Source organism: Lissotriton helveticus, chromosome 5_1 (assembly GCF_964261635.1).
Source record: "Lissotriton helveticus chromosome 5_1, aLisHel1.1, whole genome shotgun sequence".
Taxonomy (NCBI): domain Eukaryota; kingdom Metazoa; phylum Chordata; class Amphibia; order Caudata; family Salamandridae; genus Lissotriton; species Lissotriton helveticus.
Window position 1 is genome coordinate 1,700,581,076 of NC_136065.1, and position 26,152 is coordinate 1,700,607,227.

The following is a 26,152-nucleotide window of genomic DNA, read 5'->3' on the forward strand; positions in this document are numbered from 1 at the left end:
CGCCCTAATCCACCACGTGAGCCGGACACTGAAGAAACTTGTTGACCTAAAACATGGCCGCCCACAGCCGCCATTACCCACGTGCGCCGGTCCGCAACAAAGAACTGCCCACGTAATAGGCCGCACCCTGGACGCCCTTACCCCCGTGCGCTGACAAAACTTCCCAAGCCCTAACACCAGCACCGTCCCCGAGCTCGGGCCACTCCGTGGGCTGCTCCGTGCTCGCACATACCACGCCGAGGGTTAGCCCGGGGGCATGCGTGCCCCCTGCCACCATGGGGGGTTATAGACCGACCATGATGGCTGTGCTTTCTCCCTTTACGGATATTTACAAGGGGAGGATACACCGCCAGGAGTGGGGGGGGGTTGGCAAGACGCCAGGGGTGACAATATAGATGGAACACCGGCTCCTCTATGAGCTCGATCCACAAAAACAGCTCCCAAGTCAAACCCATAGAAGCACGCGCTCGACAAACTGTTTCTATGAACCCACGCACATGATCCATGTTCTTTCGCCCGGCCACCTGACCCGGGCGAAAGAACCCTCAATACCATAAGAGGACGCTCTAAGCCCTGACCAATACCCACACACACATGAACCAAGATATAGACACACCGATGCCTCCCAGCTTGGAAGGCGCGAATTGGACCGGAGATACCGCACCTGACCCGGGCGAGAGAACCCTTAATACCATACTAGGACGCTCTAAGCCCTGACCAATACCAGACAAACATCCCGTCCCTGGGTGGAAAAAATCGCGCAACGTGCCAACTCTCAAATGTGCTACTAAATTAATTACCAGGCCTAAGGATGAAATGAAGAAATGAGATGCTGCAGGAACCCCGCTCGTCAAACAGTATCGGAGACATGAACAGCGTAGCCAAGTAAATGGCAAGTAAATGAGCGGATATCATTGGGTCCCCGAGGAGGAGCCACAGCTGGCCTGCTTGAGAGAAGGGACTGTTCAGATGGACGAATGAGGAAAAATCACCCCTACTTGGACACACATAGAGATTGCAGACAAGCGTCTTCCATATGACCCATATGTAAATTCAGTCGACTGCCTTACTTACACAAAGCGAAAATAGCTGTTTAACAGACACAAAAAAGGTTTTGACTCTGCAATGCAAATAGTAATTTACATATTGTACATGTCGGATGTGCGGAGAGCTAAATGCTTGCCAAAGGAAATTACTGGCAAAATAATTATGTTTGCATTCCATACCGTCATGGTAGAATTATTAATTCGCTAGTGTACAATATTACACCTACCGCACACAGAGCAGCGAGCGCTCACATAAAACGATCAAGCCTATACCACCTTTTGATTGATATTCCCAGACTCACTGGACTATTAAGCGTATATCCCAGAGTCACGGGATGCCTTATCTAGTGACATGATCGAGACTCGAACCCATGCCCCCAGGTCCGGGGTCGAACGCCCAAGCAGTTAGGCCAACTCCTCTACCATGCATTGACCCACCAGGTGGTCGCCGCCAAGTTGAACCACATAAAACCAAAATAAAGTCCTGCGTCTGCTCACAAAGTCCTAAAAATAATGTCTGCACCTTCACACGACACGGAAACATAACATGCTCGTTCCACTGAAGCAAACCGCAAGCAACAAAAAATGGCCTCTCTGTGCAAACTTGCACCGGTGCTCGATCCAATGCTACGCGAGCCCACACAACGACCCCCAATACCGAGGCCGTGCACCGGGGTACAGGGCGCGAACACCCACGCAAGAGCGGCGGCATCGCCTCTGCTCCCCCACTGTCCCCTCACCTGAAAGGCAAGGAACCACAATACTAAACCTACAACTGTTCGACTCACCGCAATGGAAGAATACGGCGGAAAACGGCGATAACGGCACTCCGACGCCCGACCAGGCCACTGGCCAGCAAGCCCAGGGGGCACCAAACGGCGTCAGGGTGAGGGGACAGCGGACAAAGAGGCCGCTCGGTGGGCGGGGGATGAATATATACTCTCCCCCGCCCATCCTAGGCAGGAAGTGACGAGCGAGACCCACCAGGGTCTCAAAGAGCTGGGCTGCCCCGTGTGCCATCTTGTGGCACTACGGTGGCTGCCCTCTTACTAGAGTCCCCTGCGGGGACGTGTCGGTCGGCCTGCATTCTAAGTCCTCTAAACAGTGCTGCATGTGCGTCTCTAGTCCCAGTGGTAATTCCTCATTCTAAAGCTTCCAGACAGTACTGCTAGCGGTTCCCTGCTTCTGTTCAGCTCCTTCTCTAGTTCCATTGGTAATTCCTCATTCTAAGTCCTCTAAATAGTGCTGGAGCTGCTTCTCTGGCCCTGTCGGTAATTCCTCATTCTAAGTACTCTAGGCAGTGCTGCAGCTCAACTCAACACATTTCCATTCCACAACACATAATTCAACAACAAACCACATAATTCAACACAGCAACACAATTCCACTACACAAATCCACACCACACCACACAATTCCAAAGGTAACAATCCCAATACAACACATATAATTCCACTCCACGCCACATACATCCAATCCACTCCAAACCATAACATTTGGGTAAATGACAATTTCATTTACAACACCAATAGCTCTAACTCTCACAAATGCCAGACCTATTGTATTGCAAATGCTTGTTTTTTTGTTGCTGTTTTATATAGCAGGAAATCGACCCGAATGTATTTTTAAAGCGATTTACATCAGCACCAGTTTCTATTTATATAGCGTTACTACCCCTGACGTATCTATAGAAGCAGCTTGCTGCAAGACCGGTGTCCGTGCTGTGACATAAGCAGAGTAGACCTGTTGGAAGGATGGATCCCTCTGTCAGAGCATCAATTTACAGAAACAAAGAGGCAAAATCACTAAATCGGGAAACCCGACAGCCGACAGGGACGTATTAAGATGAATTATATGCTTTGACACATTTCTCTAATAAAACACCACTGCCAATGGACACGTAACGTTTCAAGTGTTCGACCAGCCAATCCTAATCTAGAGAAAAGTCTAGACGTCAACGAAAATGTAGCTGGCCAATCACTTACTAAGAGTGCCAAACCAACCGAGTATCTTTACGCTTTCCCTGTACCTCAGAATCTGTTTGCTGCTAGTTGATTGGTTGCACGTGATAGGGTGCCGAAGTTTTGGTCCTGTACACCGCGATTACGGAGAGAGTAAAAAGTCTTTATTTTTTTGAGGTAATATCAGTAATAACGGACAGTTTATGGCAATTCTGAACAGGTGTTTACACTTCCTCTATCTTTCCTTAAACCGTTTCTCCTGCATATTAACTTTCACCTCAAAAGGGTCTATTAATACGTTGGCTATAAGATGAATTATATACTTTAACACATTTCTCTAATAAAACACCACTGCCAATGTACACGTAACGTTTCAAGTGTTCGACCAGCCAATCCTAATCTAGAGAAAAGTCTAGACGTCAACGAAAATGTAGCTGGCCTATCACTTACTAAGAGTGCCAAACCAACCGAGGATCTTTACGCTTTCCCTGTACCTCAGAATCTGTTTGCTGCTAGTTGATTGGTTGCACGTGATAGGGTGCCGAAGTTTTGGTCCTGTACACCGCTATTACTAAACGGAGAGAGTAAAGTCTTTATTTTTTTTTAGGTAATAACGGACAGTTTATGGCAATTCTGAACAGGTGTTTACACTTCCTCTATCTTTCCTTAAACCGTTTCTCCTGCATATTAACTTTCACCTCAAAAGGGTCTATTAATACGTTTCAGCCCCTAACACCGTTTTAACATTCATTGCTTCTGTTTATATGTCTAGGCGTTCACACGTACGCACCATCTCAAACACGCATCTCTACACCCGCCACATTTCCACATTTGGGTCACTTTTTTTGTTTTTTGCACTCTTCCTTCACGTATTTTTTTTGGCGCACGCAGTTCCAACCCCTAACGCACTATTTGTACTTACACTAACATATAATTTCTCCTCAAATAATTCTCTTTTCTAATTTTAGGCATATTTTCACAAACCAGTTGCGTCCTAAAAAGGCAGTTTTCTCCCAGACAGATTTACTCACGCTGGCAATCGCCTCACACACATATATCTGGTACAAGCCATCTCATACTGGGCATACTTGAGTTTAGTCAGACAGCAGGCTTCCCTCATGCACGCACTTTCTTCACTCTGCTAGGTTGTTCCGTCTTTTTCCTAAAACGCATTGTCTCTTCATAGAGGACCACATCAATCTTCATACATTCTATCAGCCTGCCCCAGACACAGACCAATCTCCTCACAAATGTTTCTCCTCTTTTTTCATTCTATTGCATCCTCTCCCCATATGCACTTTCCTGGCCTCTCCTATCTTGTACTCTATCCCTCTTTCTCCACAATACATTTCCCATTTTCTGCTGTGTCATGTGATTGCTTCTCTTGTACTGTGCATTTCCCTTCTGTTCATTTCTTGCTCACTTTCACTGTTGTGGATGTCTTGCTTCGATCTACCTTTCAATGCATATTCCCTTTACCCTATCTATTTACCATTTCCTTTTCTGTGTGTTTATACTTTTCTACTGTTGTCTCCTCTTTCTCTATGTACCTTCCTACTCTATGTCTCCCCTTTCTCTGTGTATTTGCACCTCGTGTTTGCACTTCCTGCCCCCCCCGTTCTCAATTGGACTTCTCAGTCCACTGCTTTTACTGTTTGTATTCTCTACTTTCTTCCCTTCCCCTTTTATATTTCATGCACTACCTTTCCTTTTCTTTCTGCCCCTCCCCCATCCTTTCTTCTCAATTGGTATATGGCCTGCTCCCCTCTTCTGTATTTCTTGGCCTCTTTACTTTTTTAATATTTATTTTAGGTCTGGCATTAGTCATGACCTTTTGATTGAAAATTATATGTACAATATACTGGAAGGGCATTTTTAGCCACCTCTTCTCATCCATTGGTCTGCTGTTGTCACTCACATTTTGCTTCCGCCTACTACAGCATACAGCATGTGGCAGAGGATCAGCCTACTTCAACCACTGGCTAACCTCATGTTGGGTGACTGCATTTAGCTCTTTCAGAAAGATCACATCCACACACAAGGTAGTTCCCTTCAGTGCCGGTGTTTTAAAAAAAAAAAAACTTTGTTATTACTTTAGTGTTGCCTTTGTTTGCAGATTCTGGTGTCATATAGCAGGATTCTTTCTTCCAGATGTGAGCACAGGGAACATCCCAGCTTTATCATTTCTTGCTTCCTGCAATGCTGTTGTAAATTCTTTTTGAAGCAGTGTTAGATTTGGCTTTTTCAGTGGATTTACCCACAGAATGTTTGGCCTACTGTTTTTGACCTTGTTTTTGTTGGTTTTAGGACTCTGGGCTAAAGTGCACATGCGCTTTTCATGTATATTGTGTTTATGGATTGGTATTTGCATAATTGGCTTATTTAAGTTACTATTAAGTCCCTCGTACAGTGCACTCTGTGTGCACAGGGACTGTATATCAAATGCTACTTGTGGGCCTGCAGCACTTGTTGTGCCAACCACACACATAGATTTTCAAAGGTGGCTCAGACTTGCCCCTGTGGTGTCTGTGTGCAGTTTTTAACTGCCATGTTGACCTGGCAATTGCACCCACTTGGCAGGCCATTCCCTTCCCTTCCCTTCCCTTTTCTTTTCTTACATCTAAATCACCCCTAAGGTAGTCCCATTGACAGGGTGCTGTGTATTTAAAAGGTAGGACATGTGGTGGTGTATTTTTGCATGTCCTAATAGTGAAATACTGGGAATTTAGTTTTCACTTTTGTTATAGCTATCTTTCCCATAGGTTAACATGGGAGCTGCTTGGTAACACTTTACCAATGAAGTGATGAGGCCACTGGGCGATCCTCCTCCCCCACAGATACTATCGCGAGGATTTCTGCTTTTTACTCACAATTGTACACTAAGGGAGAGACCGTTTCTAGGGAATCCCTGGATCAATACTTTGACTCCATCGAGCTGCTGTGGCTCAGTAACGGGCATCAGGAGTATCTGGATCAGCCATTCACGCATGAGGAAATCTCCAAAGTTATTGCGGGACTCCCGGGCAATAAAGCCCCAGGCTCAGATGGGCTCACCCCCGCGTTTTATAAAGAGTATGCATCTCCTTTCTTCCTACATATGGCTGAGATGTATTACGAGTCTCTGGACTTGGGAAGATTTCCCCTATCTCACCATGAGGCCATGATCACTCTCTTACTAAAGCCGGACAAATCCTCAGAGAGCTGTGATTTGTGTAGTCCCTTATCGCTAATTAATACTGACAACAAAATTTATGCTAAACTACTGGCAAATCGTCTCCTTCTGTTGAAGCCATTAATAGCTCATCCCGATCAATCGGGGTTCATCCCGGGTAGCGCCAAGTCGTATAATCTGCACACCACTTTCTCTGTCCTCCACCAGATCAACCCTTCTCAGCTGCAGTGGCTGCCCTTCTGGACACCACTAAGGCATTTGATACACTTGAATGGACCTTTATTTTTTATCTCCTTCCTCGCCTGGGCTTTAGCCTAGGTTTTGTGCGGAAAGTCCAGCTCCTCTACACACTCCCTCTGGCACGCATCAGGGTTTATAGGCAGGTAACCGACCCCATAGCGATCACGAGGGGCACCAGGCAGGGCTGCCGCCTGTCCCCCATGTTATTTGCCATTGCTATGGAGCCTCTGGTGGCACGTCTGTGCCAGCACCACACTCAGCGAGACATTGGCTTCTCGTCCTGTGCCCCGGTTATGTCTATGTATGCCGACGACATTACAATGTATATACGTAAACTGCAGGAGAATCTAGCTCCCACGACCAGGAAGGTTATCCGCTTAGCCTGCCTCTCCGGGGTCCAGGTTTATTGGGGCAAGTCCATTCTCTTTCCCCTCACAGATGCTACGCAACCGTTCACCACCGACTATCTATTCATTTGGGCTAGTGGTCCAACTAGAAACCTGGGCATCTGGCTGACTAGAGACATGGATGAGCTGTGGAGAGCCAACTTCGGCAAAGCAATGGACCAAGATGCAAGCATGGAAAAACTTTCTCTTTCATTGGCTGGGCGCATCGCCATCACAAAAATTATCGTGCTTCCTAAATTCCTATACTTGTTTATAAATATCCCTATTCCACTCATCACTATGTTAAAAAAAACTGAGATCCAACATTATCAAATTGATCTGAGCGGGTCGGCATCCCGCATCGCTTACGACGTCCGAACGCTACCCCTAGCGAGAGGTGGAATGGGGGCCCCTGATCTTAGACTCTATGCGTTATGTGCCCAAGCTAGCTTCCTCCATTTTTAGGTACATCCAACACCTTTCCAGCTGCATGTTGTGGTCGAGATGAGTCTGGCCACTGCAGACAGCGCCATTTCTACCGCACAGGATCCCCCAAGGCAAGATAGACACAGTGGAATGGGTGCAATGGGCCTGGAATGGGCTGCGCAAATAAACTTATGTGAAAACACTCTTTGCACCTTCAATGCAGCTCGCTAGCAATCCCGCATTTTCCCCGCTGCAGACAGCTGGCATGGCTCGCCGCGGCGCGTAGCAGACCTGGGTATCGGCACTAAAGCTGACATTTACCCCACAGTACTTTTCTCACACTGCATGATGATGCAGCACTAGAATAGGGTCACATGTAAAAATGACAACTTGCCTTTCCACTTGCTCCCCTGCCCAACACTGCGCTCGAATACATGCACTACTCCACTTCCCCTGCGCAAAATAGTCACTAGGCTCTATACCCTCTCATTGGCGGCCTCCCCCATAGATACTGAGCTCGCTCGTAAGGTTTAGAGCGTAGACCTGGCCAGCGGTCTCTCTCCCTCACAGTGGCAATACTGCTGCAGCCAAACTAAACTTCTCCCCCCGCCCCCCCCCCCCAATTATCGTCTACGGCTTATCCATTTTAAATATATCCACCGGCTGGACCGAACTCCTGTAACACTGCATAAAATGGGTCTGATGGACAATGATAGATGTGTGCGATGTGCGTTCCTGCCGTGTATTTTGCACACCTGGCCTGGTCGTGCCCCAAGGTCTAAGACATTTGGCTGGAGGTGTGCTCCATAGTTCGTGATATCACTCGAGCGCATAGCTCCTGACCCCCTGTTGTGCCTCCTGGGACATGTCAATGACTTTCAGATGCTAATCGTAAACTTGCTGCAATGCTGCTGGTGCTCTGCAGACCAAGCACTGGATAGCCGATGCAGCCCAATGCTAGATGCTCCTGGGTGAATTCTGGGACCTGATGACAGCTGCAAACAGGCCTCCAGATATTTGGGGCCCTCTCATATTTTACCTTCACCGACTAGCAAACCCAGACGTACCCCCGGAGGGTCAACCCCCCCCCACTGACGCCCTGGCCACTTAAGCGGACCCCGACATGACTGGCCTCAGATGCTCGATTGACTACTCGCAAGCCACATAGACACAAACTGCATTTTCGTTTTTCTCTCTTTTCCATTTGAAATGTTCTCTGGGATGTGCATTATGCAATATTTCTCTAACAGTGTCAACTATTCCATGATTGTAGTGTATGCAGCATTACTTGACAGTATGGTGAGTGTATCATGCCTAATGTTAAACAAAGGGTTCTTTTTTTTTTAATTATTATTTTTTTTTATTGAAAATTATATTTATTTACATGGTGCAGAGGATATACAGGATATACATGGGAGATAGCTGAGGACAAGGGAGAGGGACCCCGGGGGGGTGAGGGGGGGATCTTAGGTAGTGATTTGCAGCCGTTTGTTCACTTTATTCTCACTTCTTCTTCAGTTTCTCTTGGCATTACCCCTTCCCCCTTGCTGAATTGTCCAATTGTCTTTCCGTTCCCCCGGTGGCGTAGAGAGAGAGGTATAGAGAAAGAGAGTAGAGAGAGTAGAGAGTAGAGAGGCCTGGCTAGTTATCAGAGTAGGCGATCTTAGTAGTCTATTCAGTGGTGTCTCATCTTGCTTGGGGCTTGTTTCCCGGTTGTCTCTCTGGCGTTCAAGGTGGCTTGTGTGAGGACAGGTAGTTGTCCAGCGAGAGCCACATTTCACTTTTCTTCCCTGCATTCGGTAGGTTGTTGGATGTTATGTTGTCAGCCCCCCGAAGGAAAATGACCCAGTTAAACCAGGCTTTGAAGGTGGCTTTCGCTGTGTCTTTCCAGTTGGTTAAAACCGTCTTGACCGCGGCTGTGAGCAGGAGGTCAATCAGGTCTCTGTCCATTTCGGATCTTATGGAAGGGTCGGTGTACCCCAGTGCTAGATGGTGGAAGTCAAGTGCTAGGGTGGTCCCTGTGGCACCGTTTACCAGTGTGTTAACCGAGTCCCAAAATTTCCTGACCTTGATGCAGTGAAAGAGGAGGTGTGCCAGGTCCCCTTTCTGATTGTTACAGTTCCAGCAGGAGTCGTTTTCTCTAATACCCATGGCCGCTAGTCTGGCTGGGGTCCAGTAGGCCTTGTGTAACAGCCAGAATTTTGTCTGATCTAGTGTTGTTGTCACCTTCCTTCTTGATGTGGATGACCAGAGGTCGGTGTTCTTGTCGGTTAGTTCCCTCCCTGCCGCTGTTCCCCAGTGGGCTATGATTCTGTTGTTAAGTTTAGAGGTCTTGGGGCACAGGGCTTTGTACATGTGTGCTACTTGGTGTCCTGTTATGTTTAGGCTCGTGGCATATTGCAGTATTGAGGGTGTGTGCTCAGTTATGTTTGCTTTGGTGATTGCTACTCTTATCTTTAGGAAGTTATAAAGCTCTGCGCTTTCAAACTTGTGTTGTTCCTTGAGTGTGTCGAAGGTGGCTTGAGTTCCCTTATGCTGTAGCTGGCTTACTGTGGTTATGCCGTGTCCGTACCAAGTGGGCATGTCTAGTGTGTTGTTCCTGTATTTTATTTTAGGGTTGTGCCAGAGGGATTCTAGCTGCGTTTGCCTGATGCTGGTGTCTAGTAGCTTATCTATTCTTATTAGGGCTTGCCTTGTGTTCCTTAGTATTGGGTTTTGTTTTATTGCGGGGTGTTTCGTTGCCGTGAGTAAGGCCACGGGTTCCATCCCGCCTAATATTCTCCTTTCCAGAGAGAGCCAGGCAGGGGTGTAGTCATTCTTTGGCGTTAGCCAGTACAGGCCTTGTTTTGCTATGCATGCTGTTTGGAATAGCTGAAAAATTGTCAGGTTTAGGCCACCTAGTGTCTTGGGCAGTCTGAGCTTTTGAAGGCTGATTCTGGGTTTCTTCCCTCTCCAGAGGAATGTGTTGATTAGCTTGTCTAGCTTTTTGAGGAAGTCTGTTGTGTTGGTTAGCGGTAGCATGCTGAGCAAGTAGTTAACCATTGGGGTGACCATCATTTTGATGGTTTCTATCCTTCCCCACCATGTAGTGAATTTTGGAGACCACCCCTCGAGCTTCTCCTTAATTTTGTTTAGAATGGCTTGCTCGTTCTGGTCTAGTGTGGTGTGCAGGTCTCTCTCGAAAAGGAGGCCTAAGTATTTGATGGCTTTCTTTTGCCAGGTCAGTCCAGAGGACCCCAGCATCGTCTTGTTGGTGTGGATATTTAGTGGTTTGCACTCCGATTTTTCCCTGTTCAATTTATATCCTGATACCTGGGCGTATTGATCTATAGTGTCCATTAGGGCCGCGATGGATCTTTCTGGGTCTTCTGTTACAATGAGGACATCGTCAGCATATGCTGCTAACTTGAAGGTCTCTCCCTCTATGGGTATCCCTTTTATGTCTGGGTTCGCTCGTATCATGCTTAGAAGGGGCTCTATGGCCAGTAGGAAGAGGGCTAGTGAGAGCGGGCATTCCTGCCTCGTTCCTCGTTTAAGATTTAAGAGTTCTGACGTGCCTCCGTTCACTACTACGCGCGCCTTTGGTTCGTTATATAGAGCCATTACCATCTTCCTAAAGTTGTGGCCTAAGCCGAATTTTTCCATGCATTGGTCTAGGTACGGCCATGATACCCTGTCGAATGCCTTTTCTGCATCCAGGGCGATCATGACCGCCGCATTGTTGCTATTGGCTGCGTGGTTGATTATGTGGCAGAGTAGTCTTGTGTTATCGTGCGACATCCTGTTCTTCAGATACCCCACTTGAGCGCAATGTATGAGGGATGGTAGGTATGAGTTGAGTCTGGTTGCTAGTATCTTGGCGTATATCTTACAATCCACATTTATGAGTGAGATTGGCCTGTAATTCTTGGGGTGTTGTGTGTCTTTGCCTTCCTTAGGGATTACTATGATGTTGGCCTCTGCCATCGATTGAGTCATCCGCCCCTTGAGTACACAGCTTGTGAATACCGATGTCATTGTTGGCCTGAGTGTGGCAATAAAGTGTTTGTAGAACTTGGCTGTGAAACCGTCAGGGCCTGGGGCCTTGTTATCCTTTAAGCTTTTGGCTGCTCTTTCTATCTCCTCGCTTGTTATTTCAGTGTCCAGCCTCTCTCTTTGGGTTTCCGTCAGCTCTGGTGTCGTGATGCGATCTAGCAGGTCCTTGCCCCCATCTACACTTAGTGTTTCGTCCTCCCTGTACAGCTGCGCATAGAAGTCTTGAAAAGTGTCAAGTATCCCTTTGTTCGTCGTATGTGATTTGTTTGCTCTGTCTCTGACAGCTGCTATTGTGTGTTGTCTCTGCTTACCTTTGAGGTATGACGCCAGAGCCTTCCCTGCCCTATTGGCTGAGCATAGGTTTATTGCTTTGTATTTGTTGACCCAGGTCCCTGCCCTCTCACTCAAGATCTTGTTCAGTTCGTATTTTTTCTTTGTTAGGGTCGTGAGGGTGTTCCTGTCCTCTAGATTGGCTATGTGTCCTGATTCTAGTGTCTTGATTTCTCTCTCCAGGTCTGTTATCTTCCTGCCTCTTTCCCTGTTCTGTCTACCTTTAATGCTTATTATCGTGCCTCGCACCGTGGCTTTTAGCGCGTCCCATAGGGTCTCCCTATCTATGTCTGGGCTGTCGTTGTTTGAGAGGTATTCCTTTATGGCTAGTTCTATTTCAGTACTGCTGTCTGTATTTTTCAGTAGGTTATCATCAAATCTCCATCTCCTCGTTGGCCGTTCGTTGTGTTTGCCTGTCAATGTTAGGCAGATGTGTGAGTGATCTGAGATGGCCCTTGGGCCTATCTCCGTATGGTCTATGAGGTGCGTGTGCCTGTCTGATATGAGGATGTAATCAATTCTACTGTAGGAGTTGTGTGGGGTTGAGTAGAAGGTGTATTCTCTCTGGTCTGGGTTTTGCAGTCTCCATGGGTCCCCGAGCCTTAGTTTCGTGCATATGTTCCGCAGTGTGTTGCCTTTCTGTGTACCCTGGCTGTGTCTCTGTGGGTGTCTATCTATGGCTGGGTCTAGGACCTGGTTCATGTCCCCGGCAACTATTAGCAGCTCTCCTAGTGGCAGTGTCTCCAACTCTTTGCTAGTCTGTTCCCAGAATGCCTTATCCTCGGTGTTGGGGCCGTAGATGTTTGCCACATGTATGGGTTCCTCCCCTCTGAGCAGGCTGGTAACTAGTAATCTCCCCTGTGTCCTCTTTTGACTTAGCTAGTGTGAGTTTCGACTTTTTGCTGAGTATTGTTATCACCCCGTTTTTCTTGTTCTTTGGAGGTGACCCTATTACCTGACCTATCCAGCTGGCCTTCAGGCGGTCTATGTCTCCCTCCTCTAGTCTTGTCTCCTGCAGGACGTAGATGTCGCTCTTAAGCTTGGCCAGGTGGTCTAGGACCTTCCTTCTCTTTACTGGGTGGTTAAGCCCCTTAACGTTCATCGACACTATCTTGATGTCGGTCGTGAGATTATGGTCTGAGTTGTGTGTCATCTTCCGTTTTGCCTGGGCTGGCTGTCAGTCTGGTTAGCTTCCGATCGTGTGCCTATCATGGTACTGTGTTTAGCCTTCCGTTGTGCGCTCTCTAGGGATATGTGATAGATGTGATAAGATAGAAAAAGAGAAAAGAGTAGTATCAGCCCATGTGTGTTCTCCTCGCACCCCCTCCCCCCTTCATGCCCTCCTCCCTCCCCTCCCCCCCTTACTTGCATAGTGGGTGTGCGAAAACAAAGTTCCTTTGCTCCGCATCTTCCCTGAGGTAGGTTGCTGGTTTCTTATTCCTTCTGTGATCCTTGATCACCGTTCGTCTGTTCTTTAGTCTTTAGTCTCTAAGTCTCTTAGTCTTTAAAGCCTGTGCAAATTCTTGAGGTTAGCGTTGGTTGTTAGGGTGTGGTCCTGGTGTTTCTGAGGTAGTTGGTGATGTATTTCTACATTAGCCGAGGATGGCTAGTCCCACGTTCCTTAGTTCTGTGCTTGCTCTTCAGGCTTGCTCTGCAGAGTTCTTTTGCAGGAGCAGTGAGTTTTTTTTTTTTTTTTCAGTCTGCTTTACCCTCATTGCTTGGTGAGGCACTTCTTTTTGGGGCGCTTTGGCCCTGGCCTTGGCCTCTCACCTCCATCTCCTCGGTCGGTGGTCCTCTCATGTATCGTCTGAGTTCCTCTGGGTCCTCGAAAACGATTGGTCTCCAGTTGTCCGTGACTTTAAAGCGAGCAGGACCTGTGAAAGAGTAGTTTAGGTTCCTTTTTCGCAGAGCTTCTCTCATGGCTAGGAAGCCTTTCCTTGCCTCTACTGTAGTTTTCGAGTAATCCTGTGTGAGTACAATCTTGCTGCTCGCCCATGTGAGGTTCTGATTTTTCCTGGCGAAGATCGCGTCAGTGTGGTCCGCTCTTAGTGGGGTGCAGATTATCGCTCTTGGAGGTTTCCCCGTGGCCGGTTTTCCCGCCGGGACTGTGTATGCTTTGTTGACTTCAAACTGCCTCTCGAAGTTTAGGCTGGTGAGTTTGGGGATCATGTCCTCTAGCATTGCTGCGCAGGACTTGTCTTTGTCCTCCAGACCTTCTGGGACTCCCAGGATTCTGATGTTACCCCTTCTGGCTCTGTCGTCTTGCTCCGCTATCTGCTTTTGTAGTGTCTTGGTTATCTTAGCGTGCTCCTCAGTGATCTTGATGTTCTTGCTCGTTGCATCTTCAACTTCACTTATTCTGCTCTCTGCCGTATCTAGTCTGGTGTTTGTGTTGTGCTGGTCGGCACGGATTGCAGCCAGTTCCATGTTATCTATTGTCTTTTTAGTTCCTCTTGCAACATCCTTGACTTCATTGATTCTTTTCAGCACTATTTCTAGTGTTGCTGTCTCTGTCTTTAGCTTCGCCGGGGACTCCAGATTGTCTTTCCTTAGTTACTTCAGGTCGTTTGCATTTTTCATATCTGCCATCTTCTGTGGCTGTGATTTTCTCTGGCTGCGCGATTCGCCTACCTTCCTAGTAGTAGCTAGCAGCCTGGTTTGTGCCTGTTCTGCGGCTTGCACTACACAATTGTAGCGGAAGCGGCTTGGTACTTTGATGCACCGGGTCTTTGTTTTTGCCCTCGCTCCCTCCAGCGTTTGCTTTGTCTCGTTCGCCTGGTGTACCGGATTAGTTGCCAAGTAGCCTACCAGCTCCCCCCCTTGGCGCGTTGCTGTGGATTGCTGCGCTGCAGTCGATGCCTTTGCTTGTGTGCTGGTCGGTACTCTGATGTGCCTGGTCTTGTTTTTGTGCTTGCCCCTCCAGCTCTTGCCTTGCTTTGTTTCTTACGTCTGTGTTGGGGTGGTACTAGGCTGTTGCCTTTGCTTTGACTCTTTACTGGCTCTCGTTGTTGATTGGGGCTTTTAGCGTTGCTGCTCGCCACATTTGCCTATTTGCCAAGTCCCCCCTTAAGCCCGTGGTTTATTGATGCGAGCTGCAGCGTTGGGGAAGCCTCCTCGGGTAGGTCGGCGCTGCCTTGTATGTTTGTGCCCTTCCCTGGGGCTTCGGCGCTGTTTCGTGTGGGCTCCGGCTCCGGCGCTTGCTGCGGGGGGGAGGGGGGAGGGTCGCGCAGTCTCCTCCGCTCTCTTCGTACGAAATTCGCAGTTAGCGCGCTACGTTGCTGCCTCAGGGGTCACGCATACTCCTCTGCCCCCCGTCTAGAAATCGCAGTTTGTGCGCTTCAGCGCTGCCTCGGGATCTCAGGCTCCTCCGCCCCTCATGTAGTCGCTTGCCGCTTGTGTGCTTCAGCGCCCCCTGGGGGTCTCGCAGGCTCCTTTGCCCCTCGTGTAATCACTTGCCACTTGAGCGCTTCAGCGCTACCTCGGGGTCTCGCAGATTACTCCTCCAAACAAAGGGTTCTTGAAAAATAAAACATAAATACTTTACCAATGTAGCTTGCCAGTGAGCGCTGATAGAAAAATGGAGTTTAGTACGCCTGCACTCAGGAGTTAAAAATACATCTTTTAGTAAAGATGATTTTTATATAAAGTGCTTTGTAAATATCACTTTTTAGAAAGTGACCACTTTCTTTCTTAACCATCCTGTGGGCCTCTGTCTTTTGTGTATTCCCTGTCTGCGTTTGGAGTGACAGGAGGAGGGGATGTGCAGTCACACTAGACAAACACAAGGGGGAGGTTGAGGTGTGTTCTGCCTTTCCTGGGTGACTCATAGCCAGGCTTAATAGACCTGGCTGCATTTACAGTAGTGGGAGGAGTCGTTGCTTGCACCTGAATGGACTGTGACTATGTTTCACAAAGCTGTCTCCACCTCCTGTGCTTAACCTGGCCAGAGCCATGCTGAACTGGTTTATGTGTGCCAGAGGAACTTTGTACCAAGTTAAAGGAAAATGCGGTATAAATATTGGTGCCCTGACCCCAGAACTTTAGATTACTGCTGGACTATAGGAACCTGCCAGTAAGAAGAGCTGCCAGGAGGTGTACTGCCCCTTTGCTGTTGTTGCTTTGTTGGGTTGGCCTGCAGTTGATGCATCTGTCTTGGGCAGGGAAAGGACTAGACTGTTCTTTCTGCATACTAAGTATCTTCAAGGACTTGATGTAGAGCTTTCCCCCTGTTCAAGAAGTCTCAGAAGCAGGAGACTTCCTCGTCTTCTGGGTACTGGCTTCTGGAACCTGAGGTTTCAGCTGCCACAGAAGAGAAAGGTAACACAACACAGTCACCAAGACTGCTGGCTGTTCCACAACCTGAAGGCACTGCAAAGGGCACTCCACACTTTGCACTGCAACCCTGGTCTCACAGACGCCACCGAGCCTCTGCATGCACCGCACTCTGCACTGCTACGCTTCACACCGACTCTGCTGCAAGCTGACATCGCCGACACTGCCTGCACCGTGGTTTTGGGGCACCCCTCATACGTAACACGAGGCACCGACCAATCCCACACTACAGACTTGACCCACCGACAACAGCCCCAATGACCTTCGAACCCTCAACTGGCACAGTGGCTTGCACCATGGCCTGTCAGCATGCAGCCCTGGTCTCACGACACTGCTAGGTGCTAGGCCTGGCTCTCTGCTGTTGGTGAGAGCCATGTAAAGCATGCGATCCGGACTCCCCCGGGTGTATCTTATTTCCATACATGTGTAGGTTTGGAAGATTTCCGATGGTGCTGGCTGAGCTATGATCCAAAATCCATAGCTAACCAAATTGCGAAAAAAGGGTTGGGTTGCAGTGGAAACAGTTGATCTGTCCATATTGGATTTTGGACCTTTTCCTGTTGCAGGGGCTAGGCCCACCATGCAAGTGAGGTACTACTTTTATCGGTAGTCTCGTGGGTGGGGGGGGTGGGAGGGGGCATGCTGGGTGGTAGGAAATTAGCAGATCTCTCCAAATTCAATGCCTTTCCTTTTAGGCACAGTTTGAGATTTGCAAGGGGTCCTGGGTAAAAAACAACCTTGATAGAACCACACAAGTGACCCCCTAAGGTATCTATTTTTAAAAAAATGTCTTGGTATGGTATGTTTTCCTAGGTAGCAGCTGAGCTTGGGACTAAAATCTGCAGCTACCCATATTGTAAAAAAAAAAAAGCATGAATTCTACTGGGCAAAATATAATGTCTCCAAGTCGCATTTTGGGGTGTATTGTATCACGGGTGCTAGGCCCAGCCAACCAAGTGGGGTATAATTAAGGCTCCCTGTCTTCCGTTTTTACGGATTTTTACAGAAAATATACATACAGAAACAATGTGTTTTCTGTCTGCATTTATTTTTAAAAGTGGTTAAATACAGAACATTTGCTTCTTTTAAGTAACTCTTCATGCTGTCTTTCATGAATTATAGCCCAACAGCTGAGCAGATGGACAAAGCATGGGAAATTAAAAAACAGGATGACATTTCTTTAAATAACTGCATGTATCAACTTACATTTGTGGTATAATGTGAATATTAGCCAGTGGATGTACTGCTATGTAATATTTGGCAACTTAAATAGCTAAAACATGGCAGAAATCAAAGTATGAGTCAATACGTGGGGGGGCCACGCCCACGAGGGAACATGGCGGCTAGCTAGAGAGCTGGTCGGGAGCTGCTCTGACACCCGTGGCGATATGGAGTGATCTCGAGTTTGGTTTCCCCCGCATGTTTATGGCTTTTCACCGCACAGGAGCCGACACCTTCTCCAGACTTTGTTTAGTCGGTCCGTGAGGATTGAGACTGTGATTGTGGAGTTAGTTTTGCTACGGCTTACAGCGGGCTGCTGCGGTTTGCTCGGCGGTGGCAGTTGCTTACGACGACGACGTTGCTTACAGCGGGTCATCCTGTTCATCGCTGTCCTTCGCTTCCCCACTTCACTTTGCCCTGGTCTTCATCCTGGACTTCGCCCTGGACCGCTGCGGTCTGCAGCTTGCAGCCTGTGGCATTTTCCCTGTTGCCTCATGGTGGGTCTGGGTTCGATAGCCGGAGGTGAGGGCTGGATGTAGATTGGTCCAGCAGTTCTGAGGGCAGCGGGTGCAATCGGAGAGTCCCGAGCTGCACTCCGCTTTTGCTCTTTATCCTCAAATCTAGGGATAGTTGTTGGTACTGGTGAAATTTACATTTGTAACACCCAGGAGGGGGGGTCAGGAAGTACGGCACACAATCAACTGGGGCAGTAGGTTGCAACTACAGTATTTACAGCAGGGCAATCACGTAAGGCAGAACAAAAAGACAAACTTGGGGTATGGTATGACCGCTAACGGTTTACCTCATATGAGTAAGGGGAAAGGGGTGGAGCTAGTGAGTGAGTCCAAAAACCTTATTCTAGAAAAAGGCTTTGCGGAGGAAAAAGAGGGAAATATAGGCTAAGAAGTGGCTTGGGGAAGAAGATATAAACTGAGATCGAACTTCTTCCAGGTAAAGGTCGGGGACCCCATGGTGGATCTACAAGTAGATCATTCCGTAACCCCCACGCAAGGCAAAACTAGAAGTAAAAGCTCTGCTATTAAAGTAGGGAGGAATACATCTGCAAAGAAAAAAAAGAAAGCTGTTCAGCCAGCGCCCAAAGTAACACCTTCACTAAGGTCCTATTTTAAGTTAATCCCACAGGTTAATCCGCAGAGCAGTATGGACCCGCCAACCCTTAAGGAGGTACAGACAGAGGTACAGACGGAGCCTGCCTTACAAAACGTCGAAACATTTACCTCACTATCTTCGACACCAGTTTATACCATCTCGGTTTCAAACAAGTACTCACCCCTGAGCGATATTAATTCTGCTATTAATGAGGTACCTGAAATTACACCAATTTCAAAGGAGGTTGATCAGGCTAGAGCTACACAATCTATACAATTTAAAGAGGGAGCTAAAGATTTGGCTATGACAGGTTTAGATGTAGTAAAAGACTTACCGAGCCAGCTCTCTGCAGTGATTAAAGAGTGTTTTGCTACCTCAGAAAGTAACCAAAAAAAAATTCAAGATACGTGTAGTAGCTTGGAGGAGAACTTAGCAGTAGCAGTACTAACACAACGCACTGAGGACTTAGAAAACAAAATGCTAGAGCTCAGGAGAGATGTCAAAGATCATAGCCAAGAATTGTATAGGCTTAGATCCAAAGAAAGGGACATATCAGACAGATTAGAGAGGATGGAAAATAATTCGAGGAGGAACAATATTCGGATTCTTGAAGTTAAGGAGGGTGCAGAAGAAGGGGACAGAAAAGCCTTTGTGATAAATATCCTGAATAAATCCTTTCCTCAAATTGCCTTAGCCTCTGTCTGGGATACTGAAATCCAGCGAGCCCACCAAGACCCTTTCAGGCTTAATCCTGCTCGGAAAAAGCCCAGGAAAATCCTGGTAAATATTCTGTCGTATTCCCTCAAAGAAAAACTATTAGGGGCGGCCTTAAAATTAACGGCTAGTCAGGTCCAAAGATTTAAAACAAGATCTGACATTTCAAGAATTACTGAGGACAGAAGATGGGAGCTAGGTAAAAGGATGGACTCCCTAAGGCAACTGGGTGCTCAAGTCCAGCTGAGGTTTCCAGCATACCTCAAATTGATGAGAGCCAATAAAATGTAAAATGTTCACTCCCCGGAGGAGGTAGATGAATTCCTGATAAGCTGTAAGGCAACTGGTTAGCTGAAGTGTTCTATGAGAAAGCGAATAGATTAATAGAGTAAAAGAGTAATATAATTAGATGTGGGGAAGCCAGCATAATAAATGTTAACATGGAAGACGGGTGTGGGTTCGTAGCTCGAATTTGCGAAAGCCAATGAGTAGGCAGGGAGGGTTCCCAGGGGAGATGGGGGGGATGGGATGGGGAGCACAGGGGTAGTGGAGGGGTGTACTGTGGGGAGCATAGGGTTAAAAAAGAAAAGAAAATGGAAAAGGTGTCCTCAATCCATGTAGCCAATGCTATTGAGAATAGAAGAATCAGGGAATCAAATGATGGGGGATAGCAATACGAATAAAGAAAGTGAGCGTTTGGGCATATTATGTTGGGACATAAATGGTCTCAGAGTGAAAAGGAGACAGAGATTGGTTATTGAATACCTGAAAAATTCCCCCATGAATGTTTTAATGCTTCAAGGACCTATCTAATGAGGTCAGAGTGTATGGCACTATTTACCAAGCAGAAATGGGTAAAAAAAAGTTATAGCCACAGACCAACAGTGTTGTTCTAAAGGTGTGGCAATAGTCATTCAAAATAATATAACTAGGTAGAACACAGGTAGACACTAAAGGACGGTGGGTAGTAGCAGAGATAAAAACGTGGGGCAGCACCTATACCGTAGCCAGCTGTTACAGGCCAAATGACGATGAGGTTAGTTTTTTTAACAATCTTTGTTCTGCCCTGATAGATTTTGAGGCCCCACTGATAATAGGTGGAGATTTTAATCTATTAATGAATAATGAGCTAAACAGATCTTCCGCTCGTACACAAATGTATGCCCCTCGTGTAAGAGCTTGCCTTTCAGCCATGATGGATAATTTTAATCTATGTGATGTATGGCGAAAAAAATGGGAAATGTGAGGGATTACTCTTTCTTCAGTAAAAAGAATGGTCATTACTCCAGGATAGACTACATTGTTATAGACTTCCTGGAAATACAAAGGTTTTAGAAAGTGGAATATCTGCCCATACACATATCAGATCAAGGTACAATAGAATTGAGCATGGAGCTCCCCTCTACCCCATTGGGTAAGAGGTGGACATTAAATAGAAGATTGCTGTCACAAAACGAAATAATGGAAAAGATTAAACTAGATGCGGAAGCCTTTTTTAATCAAAATCTAGAATCTGCATTTATCCATGTGGTTTGGGACTCCTTTAAAGCATGGCTGAGAGGTATGCTGAAGGGGGCGGCCGCAGGGTGGGTTAACTCAGAAAAAGAGCAGACCGCTTCATTGGAGGCACAGTTGAGAAAATCTGAAGTAAGATTAAAGTCTAGAGTAGTTCAGGGGGAAGAAAAAGATAAATTGATGGGCATACTGGAAGATCAACAGCGCGAATAGAGGTTAACATTGGAAGGAATTAGGCTTCAGAAGTGGGAAGCAAGTAGAATGAGAGAGTTCGGCCAGGGTGAGGAATGCGGTAAACTGTTAGCTATAAAGAGCAGAATGGACAGGTCTCAAAACTATATAACCAGGATTAGAATAGAAAATGGGGACGAACCTTCCACTCAGATCACGGATAATAAGAGCGAGATTGAGAGGGAGTTTTTAAAAATTTTCCAAGAATTGTATAGGGAGAATTTAGTTCCAGATAAAACAGCTGTAGATTTTTGGCTGGCTCAGATGCAACTTCCTAAAGTGACCCCTGAAGGATTAACATTACTAAATCAAGACATAACGGGGAGTGAAATTATGAAGCTATCAAGAATATCAAGAAAGGTAAGGCAGCCGGCCCAGATTTAATCCCAAATGAGATCTATCTGTTGTTGAAGGAGGAAATCATCCCAATATGGCTGAAATTGTTCAATGAGATTCTGCGGGGTCATTCACCATTCCCGGACACCTGGAAATAGGCAATTATCACCCTGATCTAAAAACCTGGTAAAGACCCCACCCAATGCCAATCATATCGCCCAATATCTTTATTGAACTCCGACTACAAAATCTTCACTGGTATTATTATCGCTCGTTTAAGTAAAATAGCAGGGGCAATAATTCATGACGACCAGAAGGGTTTCCTCCCCGGGCGGCAGTTTAAGCATCTGGTCATCTCTCAGATCGGTGCAATAGATCTGGCAACAGTGACTAGTGCTCCATTAACAATAATAACACTGGATGCTGCAAAAGCCTTTGATCGTGTTAATTGGTGCTGTTTGTCAAGTGTATTAGAGGCTTTTGGGTTTGATTGCACCTTTAGAGACCTGTTGGGGAAAATATATAGTGAACCATGCCCCCAAATATTAGTAAACGGGAGCCTTTCAGTTCCAATATCAATAGGGCGGGGTACCAGACAGGGCTGCCCGCTGTCTCCTACACTCTTGAGCCGTTTGAACAAAGTTTAAGGCTACACAATGAAATACGGCCCTTTTGCATGAATGGTTTTTCTAGGAAACTTGCCCTATTTGCGGACGATTTAATCCTTTTTACATCTAATGCTAACCAAGCCCTACCAAGTTTATTAAGGGAAGTACAGGTCTTTGACATACTGTCAAGCTATGAGATTAATAACAGTAAAACGGAGATTATGACATGGAACTGTGAAGTGCAGGGTTTCAGGGTGTCAAAGGAGATACGGTATCTGGGAATTACCATTACTCAAGAGCTGTCTGATCCCCCTAAAAGGAATATAGCCCGAGTATCTAATGAAGTTGATACACTGCTAAAAAAGATGGCAGAATCTACCGCTTACACACTATGTAAATTGATACTTGTATAGCGCACTACTCACCCGCAAGGGTCTCAAGGCGCTTGTACAAATACCGCTGAGGAACCCATCCTGGCTTTCCCTGTGAGGTGTCCACTCCTGGGCACCCCCAAGGTGGAGGCCAGGCATCCTTAGCGTTGTGGGGGCCGTTGTGGAGATTAAGCAAGCTATTGCCCAGAGTTGCAGAGTGGGACTCCATGATTGGAATAGGCACCGAGGTGAGAATTATCAGGTCCGTGGAATTTTTGAGCCCAAGACCCGCCGAGAATTGAACCCTGGTCCCGGGCTAGACCTCTGCATCAGGGTCTGCCGCTCTAACCATTGAACCACACTTCTCCACGACAGGTTAAATCTGATTAAGATGTGCGTTCTGCCAAAGTTCACTTCTCTTTTTAATAATATCGCCTTGACTTTTGACAAAATGTATTTAAATAAAATTTAGGGTAAGATCTCTTCTTTTGTTTGGGCTGGGAAGGCGATCAGACTCTCCTGGAAAAAGCTTAGACGAAAACTGGCACACGGAGGTTTGAGTCTACCAGACCTACAGATTTATTGTTGGGCATACCAACTGCAAAACAACAAAATGCTCCTAAATAGGCCGGATGATCACTTGATGGGCCACATGTTCAAGGCAATGCACAAGAGTTCAGCTGAGGGTTTCATATATAAATTTGGCGCCCCCAAATATTTTTTAAAAGTTCGCCTGATGGTTTTACTTACTGCGCCAAATTATGGTTTCACTGTCGTAGTATTTTAGGCATTCCCTATTACAGCGAGTGCAAACCTGTGTGGGATTCCCCAGGTACCCCGGAATGCTTGACGTGCCAACCTTTAAAAGAGGCAGGGGTGAAGAGGTGGGGCGACATAGTTAAAGGAAACAGCTGTCTCTTGTGGGACTCGAGGCTTGGAGCCATCTAACCAAAAACAGTTTATTCAGATTTAAATACTATCAAATATCTACATGGTGTGCACGTCATAACTGGCAATTTCCGGGAGACTGCAATGGAAGAGAACCGCCAGGACGTCATGTGCAAAATGGCATCACTGATGTGAGGCTCCTGTCGCCCGGTGTAAATGTCCTACAATTATCCTGGCATATGATGCCATCTAAGGTACTGGAGTACACCAATTGCAAGAACTGACCTGACTGCAGCTGCCTACGAAATATCAGGAGCGTTGGACACTGTATTTGCCTGCTCTGCCCTGTCGTCTCCGAGCCCGGGAGGTGAAACGGAACTGTACATGAGCCGGGAACGGCTGCTGTGATCACTTTAGACCGAGGCTGACCTCGAGGCGCCTAGACCGAAAGGGAAACATCGGAGGCTGAGGGAGGCGTAGCGGCCCTACTCCGCCCCCCTCACGAACAATTGGAACAATTGGCAGGGGCTGCGGCCAACTTCACTGGTCATTGGGGTGCTTCTACGAGGTGCCGTTGCTGCTGACATCGACAGAGGCTAGCGGCGAATGGTGGAGAGCCTCCCGAGTGAGGAGCGACTAAGACCCGGTGCAGTCGGTAGGTGGTGGCGGCCCTTGGCGCTGTGAAAGGGCTCATCGCGTGCGGGTGCGCTGCCTGCCGCCTCTCTTCCCCTCGCTCTCGCCCGTACGCGAGCGGCGTTGTAGCCGCGAGCGGACAGGCTGCATACCCCGCTCGCGGCACTGGGCGGGAGCGCGGTGTACTGAGGAGAGGCGCCGCAGCGAGTACGTCTCATGGGCCGCTACCGCCCTCCATTGCAGGGATTGGATGAGAGGGACTTACATGGGCCTGAGGTGATCTACTGTCCTACTTCACGCCTGGAAGCAGCTGACTGCCGCCTTCCAACTCCGGCACATACAGTAAGCCTCTGAGCGCCGTTTTGCAGTGGGAGCGGCAGTGCAGTGAGGCGGGAGACCTGGGTGAGCTCTCCCCCCTTTAGAAGGCCGCGGGGCAAAATTAATATCAGGAGAGGTGGTGCGAGAGGGGCCCCCAGTGTTGAACTGACACCCCGTGGACAGCCTACTTGCCCCCCATGCAGATAGACAGGAGCAGCTTGCACTAGCTAGCATCTAGCACTGAGGCAGGACATCACCAACCAGATACGCAGGTTGGAGACAGAACTTAAATTGCTGAATGCTGATTTGGCAACGGCACCGACCAATGCTACCCAAGTGAAGTTCAGAGAGACACTCACAGAATACATGGACGCAGCCCAGAGAGAAACGAGGTTCCGGGGCAAACACTGGGTGGCGCGAAGCTACGGAGAAATGGGAGCGGCCGGGTAAAATGCTGGGGCACATGGTCAGGAACCCTAGATATGCTAATTTTATCCTGGAGATAGAGGATCTGGAGGGGGCAACATATTGGGACACAGCAAATATACTAAATGCCTTACACAGCACTATCAATGCTTATACACAAGCCAAATGTGGTAACGTTCTAGTGTTCCGCAGTAGGAACAGGAAGGGGAGAGCACAGGAAGCGGAAGGCGGCCAGATTGTGTTGGCGCCGACCGCTGCAGCCAGTCGTAATCTCCCGGCGCTCCGGGAATAAAGAATCATAAACCACCCCAACGTGTGTGCATTATTGATTTTACAATGGCGACGAGTTACGGGATGTAGTCCCAGAACACACGCGACGGCACCACGAGCTCACGCATCCCGCGTGAGTGCAGAAAATTCTACCGGAGCGTGGCAGAGGAACAGAAATGGCGCGCAGGAGGTAGACAAACCCCTGAGGCCACCGCAGCACTCCAACCACGTCCAGGACAGCTGAGAGAGCCCCTGCTCCTTAATAACCGGACCTAAGTGCACCAAGGGTGCTGCAAAGCAGCTGGAGACCGCCCACTCCATAGGGACACCCAGAAACCAGACCAGCAGACCATTGGGGTCCCTGCAGAGTGACCAGGCACCCTGGCAGACAAGCAGGAACGGGCGGAAGCATCAGGATCCTCGCAACCAGGTACAGGTGGCGGCTCGCTGACCACCCCACACCCCACGAGGAGAGAACAAGGGGAAGGGAGTGACGAGGAGCACAGAGAAGACGACGAGGGGGAACAGGACGCTCCAGGGAGTCCAACCAGGCGGATAGGTACTGCGGCAGGAAACAGAAGAAGCGCGCCAGCGATGGCAGCCCAGGGCACGTCCCTCACTCAACTTGTACCATTCTTGACGAAATGCGGCGAACCAGAGAGAAAGTGGGACGACTGGAAAAGGTACTTTCTTAACTATCTGGAGGCGCTAGAAGAGGAAGGCGACACCCCGTTCTCCAGCAAAAGAAAGAAAAAAATCTTGCTCCACAATTTAGGCCCAGAAGGGCTCAGGGTGTATGACACCATAGTCAAGAGTGAGAGAGATGCCGGTGATGCCGAGGTATTCGATCACGCCATCGCAGACTTAGATGCACATTACAGACCGGTGGTATGTGTCGCCATAGACAGATTCAACTTTTTCCAAAGGAAGCAAAAAGGCGGCGAAACGGTGGACGAATACGTGGTGGCGTTAAGGAAATTGGCTCTCACGTGCAAATTTGGCGGGCTGCAGGATGAATTCATCAGGGACCAAATCATTATGCACACTTCAAGCTCCCACATTCAAGAGAAGTTGTGGGTGAATGGCGATGCCCCACTCAAAGAAATATGGGCAATGGTCAAGAAAGCAGAGTTATCAAAAAGGTGCGCTCAGGCGGCGAAGAAGGAGGCCCAAGAGTTGCAGGCTGTGTGCAAGATAATGGCGCCAAACAGGAGTGAACGTTCGAGACAGAACGAGACGCGGAGAATCCAAGGAGGCGGAAGGTATGACAACTCCACCAAACATCAGACGGAAAGCAGATCCAACAAAGGAGGGAAACCCCAATGTTACAGGTGTGGTAGCTATGCCCATATAGGCAACGACAAGGCATGCCCAGCTTTTAGAGCCAAATGCTCTTACTGCAATATTTTCGGACACTACGAAAAGGTGTGTCGCAGGAAACCCAAGAATGCCACGGTACGATTAGTAGACCAGGAACAGAAGGAGGAAGCTAGCGACCAGGACGACACGGTGGAAGAAGAGGAGTTCCTGTACATCGATGTCCAAATACTAGAATTGGATGGTTCGGACTCCGACAGACCCCG

General features: G+C 47.9%; 1 protein-coding gene across 6 annotated transcripts in view; it reads left to right on the forward strand.

Moving 5' to 3' along the window:
• Positions 1-3,092: 3,092 nt before the first annotated feature.
• RNF212B (ring finger protein 212B) overlaps positions 3,093-26,152 on the forward strand; it is a 1,495,999-nt gene continuing 1,472,939 nt past the window's right edge. For 2 of the 6 annotated variants that reach the window (XM_078641358.1, XM_078641362.1), the window contains exon 1: positions 23,733-23,897. Coding sequence is in view for 1 of the 6 variants with exons in the window: in XM_078641357.1 (XP_078497483.1) it covers positions 23,529-23,577 (49 nt within the window). In the remaining 5 variants the exon portion in view is untranslated. Of the gene's footprint in view, positions 3,185-3,534; positions 3,649-23,111; positions 23,578-23,732; positions 23,898-26,152 lie in introns of those variants that run through there. The other 4 variants (XM_078641360.1, XM_078641359.1, XM_078641361.1 and 1 more) reach the window with 4 other exon arrangements.